Source organism: Thamnophis sirtalis, unplaced genomic scaffold (genome assembly GCF_051295495.1).
Source record: "Thamnophis sirtalis isolate CommonGarterSnake01/CBP01778 unplaced genomic scaffold, rThaSir2_p1.2 scaffold_1, whole genome shotgun sequence".
Lineage (NCBI taxonomy): Eukaryota > Metazoa > Chordata > Lepidosauria > Squamata > Natricidae > Thamnophis > Thamnophis sirtalis.
The window spans coordinates 73,681,660-73,708,417 of record NW_028261381.1 but is presented as its reverse complement, the minus strand read 5'-3'; the positions used below and the strand labels follow the sequence as shown (position 1 = coordinate 73,708,417).

The window sequence follows — 26,758 nt, the reverse complement described above, 5'->3', positions numbered from 1 at the left end:
GCTGCATGGGCGGATAGCCGTTCGGCGGGTTTCGCGCGAGCGGAACTCCACGATCGCCTTTATTGTTCGCGTCCTCGGAGATATTCGGGCCCCCTCGGACACCGCCGGTGGGTCCGGATTGTGAGAGGGAGGATTTGACGAAGCCTTCGCTCTTCTTCGGACCTTTGTTTCCCATCCCGGTTCGGTCATAGCCGGAAAGACTCGGGCCTCTTCGGCAGCGGCCGTAGCTCGACGAGTAACCGCCATCTCTTCGGGTAACTTCGCGAGCTTCCGATCTCGCTCTAGCCGCCTCAACATGAACTTTCGGTGGATCGGGAGAAGTCGGCTCCGATCGGGATCACTCGGGTGAGACCGAAGCGGGTTGCTGGACGGGTTCGGGAAGACCCGTCATCGACGATAGTCGGATAAGATCGGAAACGGCTTTGGGCCGTTCGTTTCCCTATTCGGGATTCTTAAAGTGGAGATCGGGCGAGATCGGAGAATAACTTTCATTCGGACTAATTCGGCAAACCTCGCGGGATAACAACCCCCCCTCCCCCTCCACTAAGTGTCTTCGGATGGAGGACTCGGACTCGGCCGCGAAGCAACTAGGTTTAGCCGAGGCGGCGGCGGTAGCTGCCGCTGCTGCAGTAGCTGCAGCAGCGGCAGCTGCCGCAGCCGCAGAAGGATCCGAGCAGCAGCACGAACACCGAGGACAGGTGCCCGGTTCGGAGGCGGAGCCACAAGAGGAAGAGGAGGTGACGGCTGTCACCGTAATGGCGGCAGATGCCGAACACATTGAGATGGGAGCCGAATCCCTGCCGAGTGCGGACGAGGCTGCTGCGGCAGCTGCCTTTGCAGGTCGGCGCGCATGCGTACAAGCACGCCACCCGCCGGTCATTGAGCTCGGGTCGTGACTAGGTCGTGTGGTGATCATTCGCTTGTGCGAATGGTGCATCACGCGAATAACTTACTTTCAAGCGTCTCTCCTTTGGTGGAAACGTTTGGATCTTCTTAACGTAGTACCTCTAGTACCTCATCATGAGGATACATACATACATGTGTGCATCATCCATGACGACAAGAAAGCGCAGAAAGTGCCACCTTTTCCTCTACATTATTTTAGTTGTGCCGTTTCTTATCCCTGACAGAACTCTGGTGTGATTTTTGCCGGTGGTCAGACAGGCAGAAATCTAGCATTTCTCCATCACAGTTCAACATGACTTGTTGATTTTTTAAATATATACCTACAACTGAATTACTAATTTAGTTGGAGTACTTGATGAAAAACAATTGCTGTAGCTGCCTGTTTGCATTTTAAGATACTGTAACAAAAGATATTGGACTGATTGAAATTTCTAAGAGCAACAGCAGACAGATTAACTGCAACACACTGAAACCATCCAAATAGTTACTGAATTTACAAAAACCAGCTAAAATAAGATTGTCAGATTATAAATGGGCAAGGATTCCTTTTCTCCCTTAATATTTGGCTATTAATATGGCTATTAATATTATGTACACAATCATTGGTAGCTCTATTAATAAAGTCAGTATATAAATACTGGAAATTGATAGGTAGATAATGAAAATTGTACCCTCAGAATCAATATTAAGATACCATTCTATAAACATCTCATTTAACAGAACATATGAATATTTGCTTCTTGGATTTTGGTAGTTCTGAAGAAGGATATCACAGCAAATATTATTTGGATCATATTTTACAGAAGTAACCACAGTAACAGTAGCCAATGTGGGTGCCTCAGCAGACAATGTATTCACTACATCTGTGGCAAATGCAGCATCAATCTCAGGACATGTATTGGTAAGGTCAGGTTTACTTAATCTTACAATATTTATTTTTGCATATTCAATATTTCCTTCGTGGTAGAAAGTTTCTATTGTAAATGTGTGTTGTAAAGTAGCTGTGAAGGTTCATTGTGTAATCAAATTGCACCGATTTGTATTAGGAAGGTTTGTATTGGAGATGAGCAGAATAAATATGACTGGATTTGCCAAACACAGTAGGCTAGCCATTACTAAGGTTGGCTAGCTTGCAATTCAAGGGTATTGTATAAATCCAGCTAAATCTTTAATTTAGTTATTCACAGTTAAAATGGATTAACATCTTGTGACATTTTTGTCTTTATTGTTGTTAGCCCACAAAGGTATTCTTTCACTCACTTGTGCCCTAGTCATTTCTCACATTGACTATTGCAATGTACTCTACCTGTATAGGTTTACCCTTGAAAATTATCCAGAAGCTACACTGGTGTACAATGCAGTGGTGCGAACAGTTTTAGGCACTGCTAGAGTTGTGCATGTAACATCTCTGCTGTGTGAGTGGCATTGGATGCTAGCTTGCTTCTGGGTCCAGTTCAAGATGTTGGTTATCACTTTAAAAGCTCTTCATGACATGGGACCACGTTACTTAAGGAACTGTCTTATCCCTATTTTATTGACCTATCCCACCCATTCAGGCAGAGAGACTATGTTGCTGACCCCATCGATCAATTTCAACTGGTGGGGTCTAGGAAGAGAGCCTTCTCTGCAGTTCCCCCTTCCCCTGGAGGTGAGGTGGGCTCCTGCTCTCTTGGCCTTCCAGAATACCATCAAAACCTGGCTCTGCCAACTGGCATGGGGTTCAAACAGTGGCATGCAACTTGGGGTTGACTGGTGGTTTGAAGGATGGTTTGTTCCCTTGGCCATTTAAATTTTTTTACTTTCCACTGTTCACTCATTTATTGTTTTTTTTTTAATGTGGTTCTAATTCACTTTTTTTATAAACCATGTTGTTTTATATGGTTCTGTGGTTTTATTTGTAAGCCATCCAGAATCATGCAAGTGAGATGGGCAGTGTAGAAAATTGAATAATGAATGAATAAATGAATGAATGAATGAATGAATGAATGAATGAATGAATGAATGAATGAATGAATGAATAAATAAATAAATACTGTCTCTCCAGTTAAATGGAGTCAAATTTCAACGGTATCACTTAGAAGACAGCTGTACCTAATTCCTAATAAATGTATAAATTTATTAGAAATGTTATAATACTTGTAATAATGTTATGCGAGTAGTATAAATATAATACTTAATCTTATAATACTTGTGGTACATCTGGTTCTACTGATTCCATTATCTTCACTGGGTCCCTCTCCTCTGGTGAACGCGGAACGCTAGTCAACATAGAGATTGTATTTGGTACGGTCAAGGTCTTGATTACTAAATCTCCTGAGGCAAGGAGGTTTTAACTGATTCAGTATAAAATGCCATAGGCATGACTAAAATAATAGAGCTTGCAATGGCAGTTCTATTTCAGTATGACTCAGCCTTCACTACATAATATGATGAATACCGTATTTTTTAGAGTATAAGACGCACCTTTTTTTCCTCAAAAAAGAGGCTGAAAATCTGGGTGTGTCTTATTCATTGAATACAGCATTTTTTGCCCCCCAAAGCCCCGCCCCCTTCATCAAAATGGCCGTGCATAACCTTATGGAGGTTTTCAGAGAGCTCCTGGGGGCTGGGGAGGGCAGAAATGAGCAAAAGACAGGCCGTTTTTTGCCCCCAAGAGCCCTCTATAAGCCTCCACAAGGCTATGCATGCAATTTTTTTTTACCAAAAAATGGGCTTGCTTTCACAAAAAATGGGCTGTTTTTTGCTTGTTCCCCCCCCCCGCTCCCCCAGGAGCACTCTGCAAGCCCTTCCAAGGCTATTCATGCCCTTTTTAATAGCAATAGCAGTAATAGCAATAGCAGTTAGACTTATATACCACTTCATAGGGCTTTCAGCCCTCTCTAAGCGGTTTACAGAGTCAGCATATTGCCCCCACAGTCTGGGTCCTCATCTTACCCACCTCGGAAGGATGGAAGGCTGAGTTAGCCTTGAGCCGGTGAGATTTGAACCGCTGAACTGCTGGTAACAGTCAGCTGAAGTGGCTGCAGTACTGCATTCTAATCACTGTGCCACCTTTTAAAGGGGGGGGGGTGTTTTTTGAAAAATGGGCCATTTTTGGGAGGTTCGCAGAGTGCAAAAACTTTTTTTCCCCTTTCGGAAAGCTCTTTAGTTAGAGTGATTGATGAGAATTAGATTGATCAAGTGCTGTGCCAGCAAAACAAAGTCTTAGGTGCTGCAGATTGTCAGCAATTTCCTTCTCCAGCACATGGATAAATACACCTGGAAACAGCTACCTACCTACCTACTCTCTCCCTCTCCCTCCCTACTGTATTTCTCTCTCTCTCTCTCTTTTTCTCTATTTCTCTCTCTATATCCCTCTACTTACCAACCAACCTACTCTCTCTCTCTATATCCCTCTACTTACCAACCAACCTACTCTCTCTCTCTCCCTACCTACCTACTGTATTTATCTATCTATCTCTATCCCTTTATCTATCTACCTACCTAACAACTTTCTCTCGCTACCTACCTACTGTATTTCTCTCTCTTTCTCTCCCTCTCTCTCCCTCTATCTATCTACCTACCCAATTTTTTTAATTTGCCTCTTCAAAATCTTGGTACGTCTTATACTCTGAAAAATACGGTATCTTCAGACCTTAAATGAATTCAAGGAATCGAAACCATATATATCAGTTTTGATTAAACCTATGTCTGTTGTCTCTGAGAAATGCTATAAAACTGGTGAAGTGCCAGTTGACTCGGGAAAGGCAATTATCTTTATCTTCAAAAGGGGAATAAAAGGTAGACAGACCTACACACCATTCAATCTGGCATTAATACCTGGGAAGATTTGAAAATGAATTATAATGCAACCAATCTATAACCATTTTGAAAACAAGAATATTAGAAGTCAGCATTGACTTTATGAACAAATCTTGCCAGTGTTTTCATTTTTTATGATAAAATTTATTTAATAAATTATGGAAATGTATTGGAAATATATCTAAACTTGAGAAAAATATTTAGGTGATTCTTTAAGATTATATTAGTTAATTTATGTTTAAAGTGTATTTGTCCATACCCAGACAGTGCTCCTTAATGGTTCCTTATAAAATTGGAGTAATGTATCAAACAGGGTGCTATAGCTATTGATCATATGCCCAGTATTCTCTTTTTTCCTCAAGAAAGGAGAAAACAGAGTGTTAGTATCCATACATTTGTATATGGAAGAGAGGGATTTGACTGTTCTTCTTGCACTCTTCAATATATGCAACTTGATATTTCTATGGGAATTTTTTTAGCAATTCTTATGTATTAAGAAACATAACAATCTAATCCTTTCGGTTATGCTAGCGAACCTTTTTTTATTTCAGTCTGGAAGAACAGCTCTTCAGATTGGGGACAGCTTAAATGCTGAAAAAGCCACTCTGATTGTGGTTCATACAGATGGCACCATTGTGGAAAGTGCAGGTCTGAAGGGGCCATCTGCGCCTCTTACTACAGGTAAAATGTGAGCTGGGGGGACCTTTTTTAAATGTCATATAGAAATACAGCATAAATTTATAATTGTTTTTTTTTCATTAGTTTGCATAAGCAAATATTTGATTGGCAGAATTTCTTGTTTTTCATTCCATCTCTTCTCAGAATTGCTTGAGTGGGAAAGAAAGGTGCTGTAATCCAATGATCTACAGCAGCCAAGATAACCAAACTACATGTACTACCTATAAAAGATAGCGATTTTTAAAATAATTAATTCTAAAATTCTATAGTAAAAGTTAATACTTCAAATTTATCTCAACCCTTAATCTGTTTTTCTCATATCAAACTGTTATCTAGCTTTTTGCTGTTTATTTCAAATACTTTTAAGTTCTTAAGTTTGTAATTAATTTTTCTTTTGTTCAGAATTGATGTTAAACTTACCTGGCAACTTTTCAAATTTGTTGTTTTGAAGATCTCTAATAGTTTTAAGATGGTTAATAGGCAATTTCTGAAAGTGATTAGAAAGTAAAGTTTGCAAACTTAATGTTCTTTAAAACGTTATGTTGCAGTTGTGAGCAAGCTCTGAGCGGTTAAGTAATTTGAAATATAAATGAAAAGCATGGCTATGTCTCCTGGCACTCAAACCCACAGTAAACCACACTGTTGTGCTCTTCTCATAAGTATCAGCTATCTGGGCACATATGAGCAATCTTCCATTTTCTCCTTATCTGGAGAGGTTCCAAAGAACCAGATTTCTCACAAATTCTTCAATATTTGCTATTGTCGTCGACTCTGCTTTTGCAGAGGCATCTTCAATTTGCTAGGCCTCCCTTGCAAGTTCTGTAGTTCAAGCTTCTCATTGGTCTGTTATGATAGTATCTCAGCATTTTCTGTCTTGTATGGAAGCTATTAAGACACTAAAACATCTTACCTATTCATTAGCTAATGCAGTATAGCAGGATAAGCAAACTCAGGCATTTGTATTCTGTATTATACAAGCAATGCATTTCAGTCCCTGTCCATGTCTTCTGGAATAGTATCCCTATGTAATCTGCCCGCTCTTCTGGTTTTTAGAAATTTGATGATAACATGGCTGCTTTGTCAAGTCAGGGAGGCTGGGTCATTATGACAATCCCTCCAGATGATGGATTATTTGTTGTTTATTTTGACTACATCTCTCAGTTTTATGCAATTGTAATATATAGTGTTGTTTTTAATTTATTTTATATTTATGTTTAATCCTAATTACATACTGGGAAATTGTATGCTGCTCAGGTTGGTTAATTGGAGTAGTCCATAAACCCTGTAAGTAAATAAACAAACAAGTAAATATCCAGTGTTGCTTTGGTAATAGTTGAGGTATGGAGATGACATGGAATTTATAAGATGCAGTTATTTCCTGTATCAGTGTTAGTTTCCTGAGAGGAATAGTAAAAGTATAGCACCTAATGACAATGTAAGTCCTTTCTACATGGATTCCATATTTCAAAAATCAGACAATTGATGTGTTGTTTAGAGAAGATTTAATATTCATTTTTTATTCTTTTAACTATTGAAGGAATAAGTTGTACTCTTTGGTTTTTTATTGACTACCTATCATTTTGAGGATCACGGTTTTGGCATTCTAAAGGAAATGCAAAAATGGAAATTGTATGTTAAGACTTGGTTACCTTTCCTTTTATTTGAAGGATCTCAGTCCCCCTCTACTCAGTTAACATCTGGTCAAGAAAAAGGTGGAACAAAATATAACTGGGACCCGTCAGTGTATGATAATGAACTGCCTGTGCGATGTCGAAATATCAGTGGGATATTGTACAAAAATCGACTTGGTTCAGGTGAGGAATTTCAACCTATATTTTTCTGATCCATATGGGTGATTAAGAACCCGCCAAAATTGTTAACCCACTAAGATTAAACATTGACTTTCACTAAGAGTTAAATTTCCTAATATCCAGGATATTTCTCCATAAATTTGGAACACAGTCAATCTCAGAGTTGTGACAGGATCTGTTTTTAAATTTGATAGCAGTGCAAATATAGAATATAACTTAAGGAGAATTCCCTGCCTATATTCCCTACTCTTTTGTCCTCCAAAATTCCACTCAGATAACATTTTGGTCTGTTGAGAGAGTAAAGAGAGGAAATACTATCTTGGATACAAGTCATTGCATGCATCAAGCTGTCTAAATGATAGCTATTTGTCCGCTTTTCAATACATAATACATGTTTCATATCAAGTTCATTTGTACACAGTAGACCAAAACAATAACAATGTTAGCAATTAAAAGTGAATGAATGGCCCGGAAGAAATCTTTTTCTAGACTTCATGTTATTCATCTCAGTATTGTGCTTAGCTGTGAATGAGAAGGGAAGGAAAATTGGCACTTGCATCAACATGAAAGTGAATGCTCTGTTTTGCAAAACCGTTGAGTGTGTTTATATTGGGAAGGCATTTTTTTTAGTGGGAAGGGAATTATTAGTCTGCAGCTTACAGGGAAAGGTTTTTGCAGACTCTTCTGAACCTCATTTGTATAAAACAATTATTAAGCAGGAGTTGTTTCTTTGTTTTAACCTGTACTTAGGTGGTCGAGGTCGTTGTATTAAGCAAGGGGACAACTGGTACAGCCCCACTGAATTCGAAGCTATGGCTGGAAGAGCCAGTAGCAAAGACTGGAAAAGAAGTATTCGTTATGCTGGGAGGCCAATACAGTGCCTTATTCATGTAAGATTCCTTAGCATCTTTTTCTTCCTACTGTCACATATGCCACAATAAATACTACTGAATTCAATGGGATTGATTCCTAAATAAACGCACATGATTTATGGCATTTGAAAGAGTTTCATCACGTGTATACTTATTTTTATACAATGTATTTCTTGAAAATGGAGAAGACCTCCAGCAAGGTCTTGTTTAGGATACAAGTTACCAGAAAATATATGCGATAGTCAGACAAGCAGTAGAAAATTTTGTAAGACACCTTTTATGCATACATAAATATCCACTATGTTATTCCCTTAATGGGTAAACAACATTTTGCAAAACACGGGAAAAGAGAAAAAGAATTTAATAAGCAATATATTGAAAATGGGAGATGAGAGAAAAGAAAAGAAAACCTAACTAGTTTCTGGTAATAGCATCCTTTCATATCCAGTGTTCTTTTCATCACAGTCATATTTCATGACACCATTTCATAAATTGCCTGTACTTTAGACAGCTCCCTATTTCCATTATTTGTAGTTCTACAGCATCTAGAGAGTGTATGCTGTAAAGAAGCACGGCAGTGGTGAACACAGAGGTGAGGGGAGAGGACCGTAGGTAGGATATTAGATTAGTTGGTTAATTTTATTTTAAAGCAACATGCCAGCCAAGGTCTCAGTGCTTGGAGAACTAGGAAGGGCTTCCTCGGGTTAATGCTGGATGGGTATCAGTTTTTCCAACCTAATATTGCTCTTTTCCAGTTTTAATATTTTTATTAAAGTTCATTATAAAATAAAATACAAATAGAAACAAAAGTCAGGAAAGATGGAGAAGGAGAAGAAAGAAGAGAGCTTCAAAGAGAAAGAGAAAGAGTAGTGACTTTCAACTTTTTTTCAGTGCAGTATAATACATAAGTTACAGCATTAACTTTCTGCTTCACATTTCAGGCCATTTCTATAACGACAAAGTCAATCTGGTCATCAAAAGCTAAGCTCAAAGTTTCTTCCCTCCCCCCCCCTCAGTTTCAAGTGCAAAAGCCCAGGAGCAATTTCCAAGTAGCAACAAAACTACATAGATTCTTTTCTTTCATTAAAACGTTTGCCATCTTCACCAACTTTATCGTCTTTATTATCCATTCTTCCATTGTGGGAATTAATATGTCTGGCCGTCTTTGTCCATGTAAGATTCCTAATACTGTTATTTTCTATCAATTCTATTCCAGGATGGAATAATAAATCCCCATGCGGCCTCATGCACTTGCGCTGCGTGTTGTGATGACATGAGTCTGGTGAGTCTAAAAAATGCTGCTTGGATTACTTGATGATGTGCTGAACTGCTACACACTGATTATCATACAGAGATGATTTATAAATACTGTGGGCCGAAAGGTCCTTTGTTAACAGGAAAAGGCAGCAAAGAAACATATAGGGTCCTATCACCATTTTCAATTGATATACTCCTCTAGTTATTGCAGTAGCAGGCTTTTAGGCAAAAGAAATTAATACCGGATTTTACTTAGTTTTGGTACAGGTAGTCCTCTACTTATAACAGTTCAAAGTTACAATGGCACTGAAAAAAGTGACTTACGACCGTTTTTCAAACTTACAACCTTTGCAGCATCCCTATGATCATGTGATCAAAATTCAGATGCTTGGCAACTGGTTCATACTTATGACCGTTACTGTGTCCCACGGTCACGTGATGCCCTTTTGCAACCTTTTGACAAGCAAAGTCAATGGGGAAGCCAGATTCCCTTAACTATGTTAACTAACTTATCAACTGCAATGTTCACTTAACAACCATGGCAAGAAAAGTCGTAAAATGAGGCAAAACTCACTTAACAAATGTTCACTTAACAACAAAAATTTGGGGCTCAATTGTCGTAAATCGAGGTCTACCTATAGTAGATTATTAACAATAAACATCCACTTGTTTTAAAAATGTATTTAAAATCTGTGGAGTTTACCTCAATGTTTGTGGTGTGGTGAGAAGTCGCTTAGAAGTGAGCCTTCCTGTGGGAACTTCCCTCCTCTTGAGCTGTTTACTTTCCCCCACAAACCCCTCCATGAGATGGGCTCCTTCCCTTACTACCTTCTGGACTTTATTGGAAATCTGATTACTCTGCAGAGCCTTTGGGGACTCAGGAGTAAAAGAATATGGAGTAGGAAGAAAGATTGTCACTATGGGTACTGGGAATTCGGTTACAATGTTATCAATCATGCAATTTTTCTCTGTTTATGTTATTTTGTAATTAGATGGATTATATTTATTAACCTTTTAAGCAACCCAGTAATCAATTTGTAGTCAGTTTATCATAAAAAGTACCATTCAAAATTTAAATTTATCAGATGAATTAAATAAAATTCAAAGTAAATGCACCTACAAACCAGGCAGCAGCAAAGCGGTTACTAACATCTAAAACTATATGATTTAAACTGCAGTCTAAAGATCCTGGGAAAATTGGGGGGGGGGAGTCTTTATTTGGCACCGAAATGAGGTCACTGTGGGTGCCACTTGGGAAGGACATTCCAAACATAGAAAGTTGCTCTACCTTGTAAAAAAAACCATCTCAGTCCCTTGTTATTGGACAGTTTTTTTCTGATTGAAGTTGCATAGAAACGTTAGCAATAAATAAATAAATATTTGGCATGATGTTTGTTCATTATTGTAAAGGTACTAGACATAGACAAGTAGGAATTTCAAAAGAAAGCTGGTTCCACAGTGTAGAAGCATTAAAAGGAAAACTCAGTAAAGCAGATATCTTCCCATCCAGATGTACTCCAAATTTGCTGAACTGGACTTCTTGTCAATTGTAATCAGTCAGCATAGAAGTATTTCATATTTTATTGAACTGCAGCAGCTATCAGACCCAGAGCAAGCAGTGAGAGAAGGTGTAGTCCACCACACTTGAAAGTAGCTCATTGGGGAAAAATGCAGAGTTGGTACATGAAAAACTGGTCTTAGAGAAACAAAATTAAAATTCTCAGATTTCACTAACATTGTGTTCCTTTAAAGAATGTGTGCTTAACGTGTCTAATGTGAAATGAAGATATTTTGGAGTACGTGATTAGAGCTGTCCTTTTTATTGAATAAAAAAGAATATATTATTTGAATTGAAATGTTCAATATGTTATTCCAATATATTATTCAATAACATTCAATATATTGAATATTATTGAAGTTTCTCATGCAAGGCATGACAACAGTAGCAACTGAGCACTTAGCTGTCTGATAATAATATTTATAATGAAAGGATTTCATCTTTATCAGAATTGTGGATGTAAAAAGATAGGCATGAGTGGCTTGGGACTGGGATCCTTTGTCTGCAATATAGAAATATTTTCAATTTAACTGTGTTAAATTCATTGTGTCAAGATGTCAATTTTCTTTTTTCTTTTTGGTGAGACAATTTATACAAGGTTTAGATTATATCAACTAGCAAAAAACAAACAAACAAACATTAATTCTATCTCCAGAAAGATTTCCGCCATATTCTGACAATGATTGCTTTCTTTTTATCAGAGTGGTCCCATAAGACTGTTTGTCCCCTATAAAAGAAGGAAAAAAGAGAATGAATTACCTACAACACCAGTGAAGAAGGATTCACCCAAAAACATCACCTTGCTTCCTGGAACTGCTGCCACCACGTGTAAGGGTTCCATGTGATATTCCCAAATGAATCCTAATTGTCATTTAACATTTATCATTGTTTTCAAAATGACAAAAATATTCAGTTTCAAAAACATTCAATAGTCATTGTACACTTTGTAAGAAACAGCCTTTCCTCCTTTTCAGCTTTGTCACTTTAGTATAAATCGCAAACCATCTTAAGCTTCCCTGTTGGTATCCTTAAATCCTTATTTGATCTTTATTCACTAGCTGACGGTTATAATTTGAGTAATAACGTCAAGAAAATATTTCCAAATATTACTTAAAGCTGTATTTAATTTTAATGTTTGCTTTCGGTCTTAATCAAATATTCTTTTCGGCATGTTAATTGGGAAGCTTTTAGCCTTAATAATTTGGCTTGTTGCATTTCTTTCATGATTGTTTTTGGAAAGTTTTATCTATTAGCTCAGTGTGGTGTTTCTGCTGGTTAGAAACAAAACTGGGGGATCCTTTGATCACTAAGTATTAGCAGTCTACTTAATTCCGAAAACATTTTCATCCTTTTTTTAGTCACGGTGACTCCTTCAGGACAGATTACAACTTCTGGCACTTTGACCTTTGATCGTACAGCAGCTGTGGAGGCCACGGCTATTATCTCAGAAAGTCCATCCCAAGGTGATGTTTTCACTGGTACCACTGGTGAGTAAGACAAATCCACATCCATACATGATCGGGATACCTCTTTAAACCTATATTTTAGGAGGAGAAATCGGGCAGGGATAAAAGAAGATAGAAAATGTGATTAATAGCACAAAAATAGAAAATTCTATTGATGGGTTCAGTGGGATTTATTCTCAGACACAGGTGTATGAGAATCCAGTGTAAAGCAGTTGCTTCAATCAATTGCCCAGCCTCAGGAATGAGCCACAGGTTATATTGTTGGAAAGGGCCATTTAAGCTATTGAGTCCAACCCTGTTCCAAGGCAGGACTCTAAATCAAAATAATCCAGACAGATGGCTCTGCAGTTCTGCTTAGATTCATCTAAGGAAGAAGAATCTCTTAACCTCTGTAGATAATTGGTTTCACTGATGCTCCCACTGTCAGGAAGTTTATCCCCAAGATTCAGTTGTAACCTGCCTTTCTGTAGCTTAAATCCGTTATTCTGCATCCTTTACATATAGTAACAAAGAATATGCCTTAGCTTTCTTCTGATACCCTTTTCACTTCTTGAAGAATGCTTACTCCTTACTCTTTTCAAGCCTGAATATCATCATATCCTTCATTCTCTCTTCATAAGAGGTAGCTTTTGGACATCCTCAGAGCTCTTTTCTGAACGTATTCTAATTTTCTGAAATCTTATTAAATTATTTTGCCTGTTCAGAGCCCACTCTAGAAGTGCGGTCTGATCAAAGAAAAAATGGATGGATTCCTTCCCATGATTTGGGTAATTATATGAAATTGCAATTTGCCTTTTCCCCCCAACCACCTCACATTGCTAACCTATGTTCAGTCTGTAATCATTAACCACAGGTAATTCTCAATTTATGACCACGATTGGGATGATGATTTCCATTGCTAAGCAAATGAGTTGCACCCAATTTTACAACACTTTTTCGCCACAATTGTTAAGTGAATCCCTACAATCATTAAGCAAATCCAACTTCCTCCACTACTTTGCTTGTCAGAAGCTAGCTGAGAAAGTCACTAATAGCAATCAATCACAGCACTCTAGGATACTGTGACCATCAAAAATACATGCCCAAATAATCATGGGGGGAAGCTGTGACAGTCATAAGCATGAGGACTGGTCATAAGTCTTTTTTCCCAGTGCTGTTGTAACTTTGAATGGTTGCTAAACAAAAGGTAGTAGGTTGAGAACTATCTGTACTTCAAGTTCTGTTTCACAAATATTATCAAACCAAATATCCTGCATTTATTTCTGTTTCTGGCTTTGCATATACCTTGTAAATTCCAGGATCTTATTCTCAGCCCATTTCTGTAACCCATCAAGATTATTTTGGACTTTAGTTCTGAATTTGAATATATTAGCTTTTTGTTGTTTGCAATTTCATATATTCTGAGCTTTCATTTTCCTGACATCAGGGCTACAATTCTGGACAATCTGTATGCATCTTTCTTTACGATTTTGTCAAAACTTACCTTTTGTGAACTTCCAAGAGGTAACATCCAAACCAGTTCCTTTAGACTGACTTTATGCTCTTCTCAACAGTGCAAGATACAAACCTTCAGCAACAACCTTGTCAGGTCAATCATCCAGAGCCTCACTATCCAACTTATCAAGACAGTTGTCAGATCTCCGCATTCCCCGAAGCAGCGTTGCCAACTTCTCATCCCAAAATTGGTAAGATTTCTTTTGTCTCTAAAATAATTCCCACATTGTTAATTGTATAAATTCACTATCTTTCTGTATAAATATAGTCATATTTTGGGAAAATAGTAAGTCACCTGGGTGGTGTAGATGTACTAGGGTGCTGCTGATGTCGCCTGCTGATGGCCTTGTGTAGGAAGAAAGGATCCAATCCAAGTGCTATGTTGTGTTCTAGCTGTTGTTCTACACAGGCCAGAGGATTGCTGATTTGGAGATTGGAACCATTGTAATCTGGTAGTGGTTGTGTTAAGAAAGTTGCGAGCTCAGGTACAGTTTCAGTAGCTTTCAATTTCCTCAGGATGGGGACTATTAATTTGACTTGCTCTGAAAAGTTTTGACTGAACAAGGACACTGATTCTTGGGAATATCTAGGTCATAGCTCCGAACCCTCCCAGCCCTTCCCATCCACCACCAATATGGTCCCTTGGTTTAGAGATTTCTGGCTTAACAGGAGGTTAAAAAAATTCACACAGAGGTGCCATGAAGCTATTAGGTGTACCATACTGTATTTTGTAAAGGTTACCTGCATGAATACAGTGAGATTGTAAAAGAATTTTGACAAGACAAGGGTGTGTTCTTTCCTGCAAGAGTTACAGAATAACTTGAGAGTTATCACCACCCCCACACCACCCCAAATCTATGCCCCTTTGGGCCTTCAGCCCCTGCTATTTCACACACACAGCCCAATCTATGTCCCATATCCCTCTAGTCCCTGCTTTCCTAACTGACATTCACCATCTTCTTGCTCTTGGTTCTGACCCAGCCTGACCCTTCGTGAGGCCGTACGAGGCTTTTTCTCCAGTATTCTGCAGAGCAGCTGCCTCACAAAGAGCCAGGCTGGATGCCTTCTCAGCAACAAGAGCAAGAAGTTAATGAAAGTCAACTGGGGTAATGATGCACAGGGCAGCAAAGGCCTCGAGGGCAGGGTGGCAAGGGCAGCTGGGACAGGACTGAGGTGGCTGCAGCTTTGCACCGAGCTGCTGGGCAGGCCTGGCTTTTTGCAGTTCAAAAGCTACGTGGGGTTTCACAGGGCAAAGCCAAGCCTTTTGCAGAAGCTCTTAGCACTGTGAGAAAAACCCTTTGTGGTGCCCTGCTGGGCTGGGGCTGGTGAACAGCTTCCCAGGAAGCCCACCATCATGGTGCAAAGGCCTTTGCAATGCTAAACCTGGGCCAGCAGTGCAGTGCAAAGGGGTCTTCCTGGAACCACAGTTCTGGGACTCCCAGAATATGGCAGCTTAGTGCCATGCTGCTGGGACAGCTGAGGTTTCCAGGGGAAGCTGTGGCTTTGCTCTGCACTGCAGCTTAAGAGCGTCTTGTTGCCCCAGAGACATGGCACATCAAGGTGCTCCTGAGCTGCAGTGTGTTCTTTCCTTCGCTTCCCTGAGCTTGTACTGCATCACAGCACATCCACATGTGTCTATGGCCTGTGCTGGGCCTCCCCAACTCCCTTGTGGCAGCCTTGTGTTCCTTACCAGGACTCCTTCTGCTGCTCATTTAACAACCCTGGAGTTAACATCTGCAGTTATGATGGCAAGTGGGGCTGCCGTGATTGCTGTTGCTAAGCCATATGGTCACGTGATAGCATGCTTTATGACCATATCACTTAGCAACAGAAATTCAGGTCCCAGTTGTAAGTCAAAGACTATCTGTCATAGCATGGGCCATACCCCTGCAGTCCAGAGAGGAAGGACTGCCTTTCAGTCTGCCACATCTTGCTTTTCAGGTGCCTGGTACTGTGGATCCCACTGCAATCTTGGATTCCACCTTAGTCATGGATCCCACTACCACCACCACTTCTGAGAAATAGTGAAAGAAGGAAACATTCTGCATAGATTTAGTATCTCCCACACATTTTGACTTTGTGAGAAACTAGAGGAACTGGATTTGCAAAGACTGGGGGGGAAAATCACTGGATATGCAGTGAGGTCTTCAAGTTATTAAATGTGTACTGCCGCATTCTCTTCAGGTGCTGGATTTCACTAGCCCGTTGTGAGAGGCCAGGCTACCTGCAAGTTGGCTAACATCTGGGTTGATGGTGCCCTGCCCCTTTAAAACCTTTTCCTAGCCAGCTCAGCTGCTCAGCAACCAGCCGGTATAAAAGCTGAGCAGACAAGTAGGTGTGTTGTTGCGGCAGAGTTGTTGGTGTGTTTAAGTTGTTCTGGGAGTGAGAGGGAGGTGCTTTTTGTTCTTGGTGGAAATAGAACTACTGGAAACAGCCAAGGGCCAAGAGACATTAAAACTTTTCTGTTGCACTAGGGCTCAGAAATTGTATTAGTCTAGAACTAATAGTAGGAGTAGGAGTAGGCTTGGAGAAGTGTGTGAGAAACAACTGTTGAGTACTATCCATTGTATGCTTGTGTGTGGGATGCCTAAAATCCAAAGGGACTTGTGTTAGTCCTCTTGGGGTTTTGGGAGCCCATTGACTTTGGATATAGATAAAAGAATCTGTGACACCTATAAAGCTGGTTTGTTATTTTCAACTATTAATAGGATCCACTGAAATTGTTACAGCCTGCTTGCTCTATGGTTTGCTTCAGTTCTAAGATTTATTAAAAGTATATACATCCTGCTTCCAGATTCCTAGACTAATAAAAAAAAAAGCTACCGCATCATAGAGAAACAATTCAAAATCTCAAATATTCAAATGTTTTTGTATTGGTTATTTGTAATACAACCAGAAATTATCAGTACTTTACTATGATGAAACACTCAGTGGAAGCAGCTTAAATTATTGATTTCTGAACAGAACTGAACTGAGAGGTCTTAGTCTGCCGCCTAGCTCTCTACCACAACCACATTGAATGGCTGTGGATGACAACTAGGATGGATGACGGATTTGGCCAACTTTCAGGCACAGTTACTGGTGGATCAAACTCAGTTTGTGGCTCTATCTTTTAGTGCTGACCTCACTCCCTGCCTTGGCGGTGCCACCTGCTACGCCCACTAAGACAATCTCCTCCTCTGTGATGAATGGACTTGAAATGACAGAACAACGGAACTGGCTGTACCTAGAGGAGACTGTCAATTCTCTGCTTAACACAGCTCGGCAGCTGAAGACGCTGATTGAACAAGCGAAGCAGGCCAGCTCTTCCTATAGAGAAGCTGCTGTTTCTCAAGCGAAACTTCAAGCTGATGCGGAAAGGAAAGAGGTAATAAATAGTGTTTCAAGAAAGGAATCCAACTTAGCCTCAAATATCTTATAGCTATCTTTTAAAACTACCTATGCTGCTTTAGACACTGTTGAAAGAGAAAAACGTCCACCCCGATGCATGGCACAGTGACAATATGGATGTAGTCATTACTATAGTCTCTCTTAGTGAATTTCAGAGTGCAACCATACAGTGATTTTGGATTTGGTAGCATCATTTCTGATCTGCAGTATGCATTCCAAAATAATATATTGGATTTATTCTACTGCATTTAGAGCAACATAACTTAAATAATTAGAGCTCCGACCTAGGATTTATATTCAAACAGAAATATTTTCAGATCTGAGGCAAAGCTTAAAGGAAAATCTTCTAAAATGCATAATAGATACATATCAGTGGAGGATTGCCAATTTTTTTACTATTGGTTTGGGTATGCACGCACTGAAAGTGTTTGGGCGGGTGGGTAAAGACTCCCGCCATTGCTACTATCAGTTTGCCCGATCCGGGCCAAACTGGGAGCAATCCACCTCTGATACATATAGAGTATTATTTACTTAATTATTTAAAGTATTTATATGCCATTTGCCAATTAAACATCACCAAAATGGTTTATGGTAACATATACTGTAAATAAGCTTTTACATAAAAGTTCCAAATAAAATCAATAAGGTAGATAATAAAATAATCAATCAAAGCAGTGGCAAGAAAGTTAAAATATCCCAGTAGTGTATAAAATAACACATTACTAAAAATTCTGCAAGAATAAAAATGTGTGTCTGTCATTCAGAAGATGGAGAATCTTCCAGGCCTACCGCACTATTTCAGGCCTATTTACACCATTGGAGAATATCCAGAGTAGGCCTTCCAAATATTATTTTAGGGTACTGAGAGGAATTTTCAGGAATAGAATGTCTTCATATGCGCTGATCTTAAATACTGGAAGACTTTATACATTAATACCCAATAGCACTTAGACTTGTTTACTCTTCCATAGTGCTTTACAGCACACTGAGTAGTTTACAGTGTCACAATAAGGTACCCAACCATCTGGATCTTTATTTTACCAACCTTGGAAAAATGGAAGGCTGAGTCAACCCTCAGCCCCATCAGGATTGAACTCCTGGTTGTGGGCAGAGTCAGCATGCAATACTGCATTCTAGCCACTGCACCACCAGGGATCCCAATAGCATTGGGATTGCAACTGAATTACCAATTAGAAAATATCTGTAGTTTTTAAATATTAAAATCGGTTCTGGGAAGGAAAGTAAGCAGGCTTATATATCCACCGAGTGCTCCCTCTCCCTCTCCCTCCCTCCCTCCCTCAGTGCTTTTAGATGAATCACCTGGGGAGCCCTGTGTCTGCCCACTCTTGTCCTCAAGTGCTTTCTCTGCATGAATTCCTGGAGCCTTCTTTGTTTGGGCTTTCTAGGACCCAGGAGTGGGGGGGGGGGGAGGCATGGATTTCAATAGCTGTTCTTTACCAGCTGTCTGTAGAAGAGATGCTCACTTTACTTCCTTTCTGATTGAGGCCAGGTGATTCTGTGGTTTCCCTTGTCTACACATTATTTCCTCTTCTGAGGCAGTTCTAAGAACATATTTGTCACATGATTGCCATGTATGTTGGCTTAAGTTCCCTGCCTTATCACTGTTAGTTGCTTCAATAGGTTGCTCTTTTATTTAGATGTTTGAGTAAGAATTAAATCTTACTCAAACATCAAAATAATTATTTAGATGTTTGAGTAAGATTTAATTCTTACTCAAACATCTAAATATTTAAGGACTTTTTCTTTCATAGCATTTGAGATTGGAGGCAGCTGGGAATATCTTCACATTGGTCTCTAGCCATTTAATAAAATTTAAGAACTATGCCTCAGTAAAAAATAAACATTGAACATTAGATTTGCTATGATCAGAGCTAACTGTGGGTGCTGAAAATTTCTTATTTTCTAGTGTCAATTTGCTTTTAGCACAGAGAGCTTTGTAAGAATGTACCAACAGTTTTAATGGACTATCCTTTTACTGAAAGGTGTCAGTTGGCTTTTATTGCTAATTATACCTGTCATTTTATGTCAGCATTCTGTGATTTTTGTCTATTACTTATTTTAAAAAAATACTTATATAGCCACCTATCGTTAAAATGGGTATGGCATGTAGTGATTTCAATGGTTATTGAATTGGTTAAGTTGGTTAACGTATAAGCGTCGCAGCTACTTAGATTTGTTAAATATTGGGGAAAATTGTATAATATTTAAATCCATACAACAGTAGAACAGTGTACATATGGAAGTTGTGGGTGTGTGACACCCCTCCCCCTCAGGCATTTATGTAGAGATTAGACAGCTACCTTTCACGGATGGCCTGAAAGTTAGACTAAATGATCCTTGTGGCCTCTTCCAGCTGTTCTCTGTTTCAATGAAAATGTGAAATGAAAAAAATGATCACATGGAAATTTGTAAATAATTTGTTGCTATTAGAATGGAAATCTGTTCAGTATAATGACAGTCTCTTAATGGACCCCCCAAAATACTTGAGCCAGCTTGTAGATAACAAACCAAGAGAAAAAAACAGAATTTCTTGTCAGTATAGAGATGTAGGTATCTAAATGGCAGCAGACATTAAATGTTGGGCAAGGAAGGAGGTTACCATTGGCAAACTTTTAGCTTCTCTGGACAAAGCTTTCTTCTTCTGGACTAACAAAGCTACAGATGTGCAATTTCCAGCTGTGGGTTTTTGTTTTTGTTTTTAAGCACGATATAAAAGGAAGTAATTGAAATATAAGCAGTTCTTTCTTTTATCTCAAATGTGTCTTTCCTATTTGAAAGATAAATGATAGTGTATAATTTAGTACACAGGATATACAGTTTGATGTGTCTTTAAAGGTGTACACTTCTTAATATTACTTAAATAAGTTCTCACTTGTTTATGATGCAAGCACTCCACATAGCCATATTTCCAATAGAAAACTGTTTCTTGTAACTACAGTATTCTTCCAAGAGCAGCATGAAGTAATTATAAAAAGAAATTTACGATGTCTTTCAATTTTTCCAGTATCAGAGTCAGTTATTTCAGCATACAGAAGATGTTGATGGAAAAACTGAAATTATTATTAAGGTAAGCCCAAAGATTGAATCTGAATGGTATCTAAGGACTATCCAGCTATTGCCATGTTCTTTTTTGATACTGAATGGCGGCTTCTCAGTGGCAGCAGACTAATGGTCTGAGATTGAGCATGTTAATGCTGATAAGGCTAAGCTGGCCTGGTTCCTGAGATAGCAATTTATCACCCATAAGGGCTTGGCATCCATTTTGTCACCTTCCTTTAGCCCCCAAGTCTTGAAGAGGCCAGTGTGGCGTCCATTATTGCGGTGTGCTTCTGATCTGCCCTTGTGGTCATTACATTAATAGCTGATAGATGGGAAATGTATGGATTTTTTTTTACAGTGTATTTTGAATTGGTAGAAGGTGGTGCTTTGGGGGCGTTCCCTGGGGGAGAACCTGGGGTGGACCGTGCCCTAAAATTGCCTTTATGAATAGGGGAAGGTGAATACCCCAACAGTTTGGTAGGATCAGACTGCAGTTGGTACAAAATGCAACAGCACTGTTAAAGTGCCTTTCAACCTACACATTTTACTACTTTGCTCCATGAGCTGCGTTGGTTGCCAGTGTGCTTCTGACTTTTACTATATTGTGCTTGGGTTACCTATAAAGCTCTCCACAGCATGGGGCTAAGCCTATTTTCAGGACTTCCTCCCCCTAGTTATGTCTGCCCCTCCAAATGGATGAGAAACCATGATTACATAATTTTCCTTGAAATTTGGCTACCATGCTCTCAAGTGCTCTTTTTTTGGGGGGAGGGGGGCAGTAGCTGCGTAGAGGGGGGAAAAACCAGAACACCCCCCACCCCCCACCCCAATAGTCAGTATAAATTCCTTGGAGGAAATGTTAATCTGATCTTAGGTCTCCTGCTTCACAGCTATTTTTTTGGTTTTCCCTTTCTACTAGTCCTTTTTTCTTTCTCTATTTACCGAACTCTTTATGGGTGTAATGACAAGTTCTCATTGGGTTGCATCCCTGAGGCTTGTCTTTGCAATACAGCTGCTGCTGAAATGAGGGAATCCTGTGACATTTGTTGTACTTTGGTTTGCAGAGAATTTATTGGCAGATGGTGCAAACAAATTAGGTGTCAATCATTGTGAATCAGTTGAGTCTGAAAACCTGACTGTTCCGGCAGGCCTGGGGCTGTTGACCTTAGTGTTAAGGTCCAGCCCCGATTAGAACGTATGTGTGTTGTGTATTTTAAACTATTTTTTTAACTTATTTTGCTTTTTTTTCTTCTTTCATTGTAAGCCACCCGGAGTCCTCCGGGATTGGGCGGCCTATAAATTTAATAAATGAAATGAAATGAAATGAAAACAAGTATATCTCTCTGCCTTGCATATGGCAGGCCTGTCAAACTGGTGGCCCAGGGGCCAAATGTGTCGCACGCAGGCCACGCCCACCCCGGCTCCACAAAGGCAAAAAGCATCACAATACGTCATGTGACACGGTCAAGTTTGATCGCGTGGCATATGGTCTCGCTAATGCTGTTGCAGCAAGGCAATTTATTCACAATCCCTTCCTTGTACACCAATATTCACCTTGTATAAAGACACCAATCATGCCTAAGTAACAATATGAGTTGCAAGCTAATTGAGATGTAAATCCATCTTCTTCTTCTGTTTTGAATGAGCTGTTTGAACAGAGAGGTTAGAAATACAAAACAAAATGTTATTTTTCCAAATTCCCAAGGTTTCCTATCCCATTAAAACTTGTGGTCCAAATATAAGAGATTGATGGTATTAATCATGTAAATTTAACAAAGTCTGGCTTCTCTGGAGGCCAGTTCCTTAATCTCGTGCTTTTCCATATTTCATTTTCTATCTATCATTCTGCATTCTGTTATTAACAATTCAGAATCATTAGACTTTGATGCATCTTTCCTGCTAGCTGCATGTTTTAACCATAAAACTACTGAGAAATGCCAAATTGCCTACTCTTTGAAGACTCTTGTTCCTGCCCCAGTGTGAGACAAAAAATAATAATACTCACATTCAGTTGCACCCTCATAATTTTTCCTGCTGCCTGCTTATTATATATACTTAGGATTTTTTTAAATTTTCTCCTGTCCATTTGGATAACGATGACCTTTTTTATGGTCTAGTGGTAAGAATTTTGCATTGTGCTATCTCAATTCTTGGGACATCCAGGGAAGGAAAGGAAAACTGAAGAAGGCTTTGCTAAAAAGCAGATGATATTTTAAGCATTTGTTTATAAAGAAAGGGGATATGGGAAGAAGAGATTATTTGTTGTATTTTAAGCAAAGATGATGTTACTAAAATTGTTTATAGTTGTGAAGAAGGGAGAAGTAATTTATTATGTATTTCTTTTCTTTTTTCTTAGTATATTCTTATTTTTTTCCTATTTTTCTTTTCTGTTTGTTTGTTTTTCTTTCATTTTTTTAGTTTTGTATTTATCATTGTAATGGCAATTTTTAATAAAATTAGAATTTTTTTAAAAAAACTTTCTTTTTACAACATAGATTAGTGGCACTCAAAAGTTCCTAGTAATTTACAAATGCATGTGTGTGTGGGATCATATATGGATAGATGGATGAAGGGATGGATGGATGGTAACAGTATTTTTGCTTTTCAGAGCTTTCTGCAAGTTTCCTATCTTTTCATTTTGCTGCAACCAGAGGCAAACAGATACTTTCCAGAGTCTCATAAAGACATGACATTTTCTACTTCATATTATCAAATTTGGGCTGTCTTTGGTTCCTGAAAGAAGTTAGAGAACTTGTTTTAATTGTGAAGAGTGCCCAGCAGCGGTGGGTTCCTGCTGGCATTATTACCGGTTTGGTGTCCAAATTTTTTTGCATGCGTTCCGTGCGTGTGCACATTTGCATTTAAAAAGGTTTGTGCATGCGCACACCATTAAAAAAGGGAGAAAACTACATTTTTTCAATGAAGATTGTTCTGCACATGTGCAGAACAGAAAATAAAGATGGCAGCACCCAGGATAGAACGGGTCCGGTCACATGGTCGGCCAAGTTACTACCTATTTGGCTGAACCAGTCTGTACCGGTAGAAACCCACCTCTGGTGCCCAGTTTCTGTATTAAGAGAATTGTACCAGTACATGGATGGCAGAAATTATATATGACTTCTTTTTTATACATCATGTGCAACCTCTTTTTACTTCCATTTAACTTGTATTCTTTGCCTGAAATCTCACAGCAATCCTGTGTAAACTGTGGCCGGGAGGCAATGAATGAATGCACCGGTTGCCATAAAGTCAATTACTGCTCAACGTTCTGTCAACGGAAGGTATCACACCCCTTATGAATACAGTTGTCCTGCAGAGCTGAAGAAGCAAGTGTCCATGTATGATCTAGTACTTTTGAGCAACCAACAATGATTATATTAGGAGTACTAGGTTAGAGCTGCAAAAATCCAGCTCTTTAGCAAAGAGTTAAAGAAAATCCCAATTTTTGATCCCCTGTTGTGGTTGTTTGGGTTTGTAGACCAGACTTTGTATCCCTAGACTAATATAATTTAACTTTAACTAGAGTTAAAGAAAATCCCAATTTTTGATCCCCTGTTGTGGTTGTTTGGGTTTGTAGACCAGACTTTGTATCCCTAGATTAAATCAAGAAAGATTTTCCCTAGATTTTCCCTTCTAAAAAATATGAAGGATGAAGTTTCTCTTGTTTTTATTCCTTTTGGTTTTCACCTTTTGGTATAGAAGCAAAACACTTTTAGAAACATGGGTCTCTTGGTGTCAGAGCAGTGAGCAGAATACGCTCTAAACTTCTAGACCTTTCTTGATACGAAGGAAATATCAAAATGTCTTATTCGGAATAATGATGATCTTCTGCATTGCCAATACAGGGTCTTTTTAATTTGGTAGTTTAACTCAGAAATATGGTGCTGTGCCATTTACAGCTTAGTGCAATTTAATTTTGGATTTTAATAAATTTCTCTTTTAGTTTGATAATTTCATTGGGTGCTCATGCTTTCTCCTTTTTCCAACTTGTCTAGGATATGTATTTAAGAAAGATGGAACGTACCAAAGATTTTAGCACCCCATTGCTAAGCAAGCTTAGGAATTGCTTGGGCGTGCAAGTATGTGAGACTCGTTGTGTGTAATGTTTTATTAATAAATAAAGTGTGTAATGCTATGTGAGAATGACCTTGGGAGACAAGACAACAAGATGCAGTATGATCAGATAAAAGGCAGTTTGGTTCACAGCAAGAATGTGGACTGGGTAAGAGGTCAAAGAGAGACTTCTTAGTTTGGGGAGCTTCAAAGGGGAAGGGTGGGAAGAGAAATATTTTCAGATTTGCAAACTGATATAGCAATAGCAATAGCAATTAGACTTATCTACCGCTTCATAGGGCTTTCAGCCCTCTCTAAGCGGTTTTACAGAGTCAGCATATCGCCCACACAGTCTGGGTCCTCATTTCACCCACCTCAGAAGGATGGAAGGCTGAGTCAACCTTGAGCCGGTGAGATTAGAACCGCTGAACTGCAGATAACAGCTGAAGTGGCCTGCAGTACTGCACCCTAACCACTGCGCCATATCAGCCCTACAGACAAGAAATATGACCATATGAGCTAATTCTACCTTATTGAAAGGTTACATTAATAGAATATTGCAAGTCTGAAAGTACTTCTCTTCCCCCCTCCCTTTACAGCTCCCCCAAAACTAGGGAAGGTCTCTTCTGCATCTCTTGTCCCACCCATATTCCTGCTACTGGCTAAGATGCCTTTTATCTGACACTTCCCTTGGCTGCATGATATTGCCCTGCCTCCCAAGGTCATTCCCACATACCATTATGTAACGGTAGCATTCCCGGCCCCTGCTGCATGTTGCTGTACTTTTACTTCACTCAATAATTGCTTCCAATTCAGTCGGTTTTTTGTGCTCATTTTCAGGATTGGAAAGACCATCAGCATATGTGTGGGCAGTCAGCCACAGTAACTGTTCAGACAGAAGAAGATCATGAAACAGATAATGCGATTGAAAAAGTTATTGTCTAAAACCTCCTTTCTTCCAATTTCATGGATTGTGTGGTGCAGCAGACTGGCTGGACCAGCAATTCTTCTGTGAAGTTCTGTAATAAACAAAATAAAACCCTTCACCGAGAGGGCGAAGGCTTGCACGTTGCTGGCCAACATATGAATTTTCTCTAACCAAGCAAAAAATTGAACCTTAAGGGGACAAGAGTATCAAGGAGCTCCACTGTTTTAAGGGAACTTCGGAAGCTGATGGATCTTTACAAGCTTTTCCACAAAGCTGTTGTAAAACAAATGGGTTTCTTCAATTGTTGCCTCCTGCTGTTCTGATGGATTATGGGGATTCTTTGAAGTATTTTGAAAATGTTATTTAAAGCAGCTTCTGGGTCTGCATCCATTTAAGATTCCTCTGATGAGGTTTCAATAAAGATTATAACAGCAAAAGGTCTTTGTGATTCTTGTTCAAATGTGAAGCAGTTCTACTTTTCAGTCAATTTAGTTTCCTGATGTATATTAAATCTTACCTACAATACATATGGAATCTGATTCTATTAATGAATTTGTGTGTGTGTTATTTAGGAGTCCTCTGTAAAAGTTCTCCAATATGGTAAAAATTCTTTATAGTGCCCACAGTGCTGGAAGTATCATGAACCTTTGGTAGTCGTTACCCTAATAAATGTGGAACATTTGAATACCTAGAGAGAATAATTATTCAGTAGTTAGATTTGAAAGTCTTGCAGGAAAATTCAGAGCTGAAATCTCCCTTGTTGAGTTCAATATTTGTAAACTACTTGGGCATACCCATATGGTCGTCTTTGTAAACATACAGAACTGTTTTCCTTCAGTATTTTTTAAATCCCATTCTCTCAGATTTTGTTATGGTCTCCCAATGAATTAGTGTGATCCTGCTTTGTTTTTCAAGATCAAACCAGATCTGGTAGATGCTGGATCTTGCTGGTCCCCAACTCCCAGGCCGTGGCCCATCTCCAGGCCTTGAGTTGTTTGGAACCAGGCCGTAGAAGTGGCAGGCAAACACCCATATGCATCCCCACATCTGTGATCAGCGGGCGAGCACATACATGTGTGCTCCATTTGCATGAATGGCTGGCATGCTTGCCCTCCAATAGAGCAAATGGAGCTGCGCATGCACGCACTTGCTCACTGCTGGCATGGAACCATCCCCTCTTCCCCGTCCACCAGTCCACAAAGCCAAAAAGGTTGGGGAACTCTGTATTAAATAATTACACTAATGGTCCACGTTCCTGAACTCTATTATTCTGATAGACTTTCTCAATCTACCATGACACAGAGTAGCATAAAGAGCATTTTAACTTTGCTGAATTGCCTGCTATTCCAGTAAAATGGTAGAATTTGTCCTATTGGGGACAAACAGTAACAATTGTACTTATTTGTCAGTCACATGCCACTGAGGACATGTCATTAAGTCACAGCTGATTGCAATACTTAGATAAATTACACTGGTATATTGTA

The 26,758-nt window shown here is 39.2% G+C and overlaps 1 protein-coding gene across 5 annotated transcripts; it reads left to right on the top strand.

The window, feature by feature from the left end:
* Positions 1–16: 16 nt before the first annotated feature.
* DEAF1 (DEAF1 transcription factor) lies at positions 17–25,402 on the top strand. 5 transcript variants are annotated; one of them, XM_087716200.1, is made up of 14 exons: positions 17–840; positions 1,710–1,807; positions 5,259–5,388; positions 7,053–7,199; positions 7,947–8,086; positions 9,285–9,350; positions 11,585–11,711; positions 12,242–12,370; positions 13,903–14,034; positions 16,960–17,210; positions 20,259–20,321; positions 23,485–23,574; positions 24,289–24,372; positions 25,187–25,402. In XM_087716200.1, the coding sequence occupies exons 1-14, from the start codon at positions 558–560 to the stop codon at positions 25,289–25,291; spliced, it is 1,845 nt and encodes a 614-aa protein (XP_087572326.1). In that variant the 5' UTR covers positions 17–557; the 3' UTR covers positions 25,292–25,402. The 5 variants fall into 5 exon arrangements, with proteins under 5 accessions (XP_087572326.1, XP_087572308.1, XP_087572314.1 ...); XM_087716182.1 differs by lacking the exon at positions 24,289–24,372; XM_087716188.1 differs by lacking the exon at positions 24,289–24,372 and having other exon boundaries at positions 23,485–23,631.
* Positions 25,403–26,758: the final 1,356 nt, after the last annotated feature.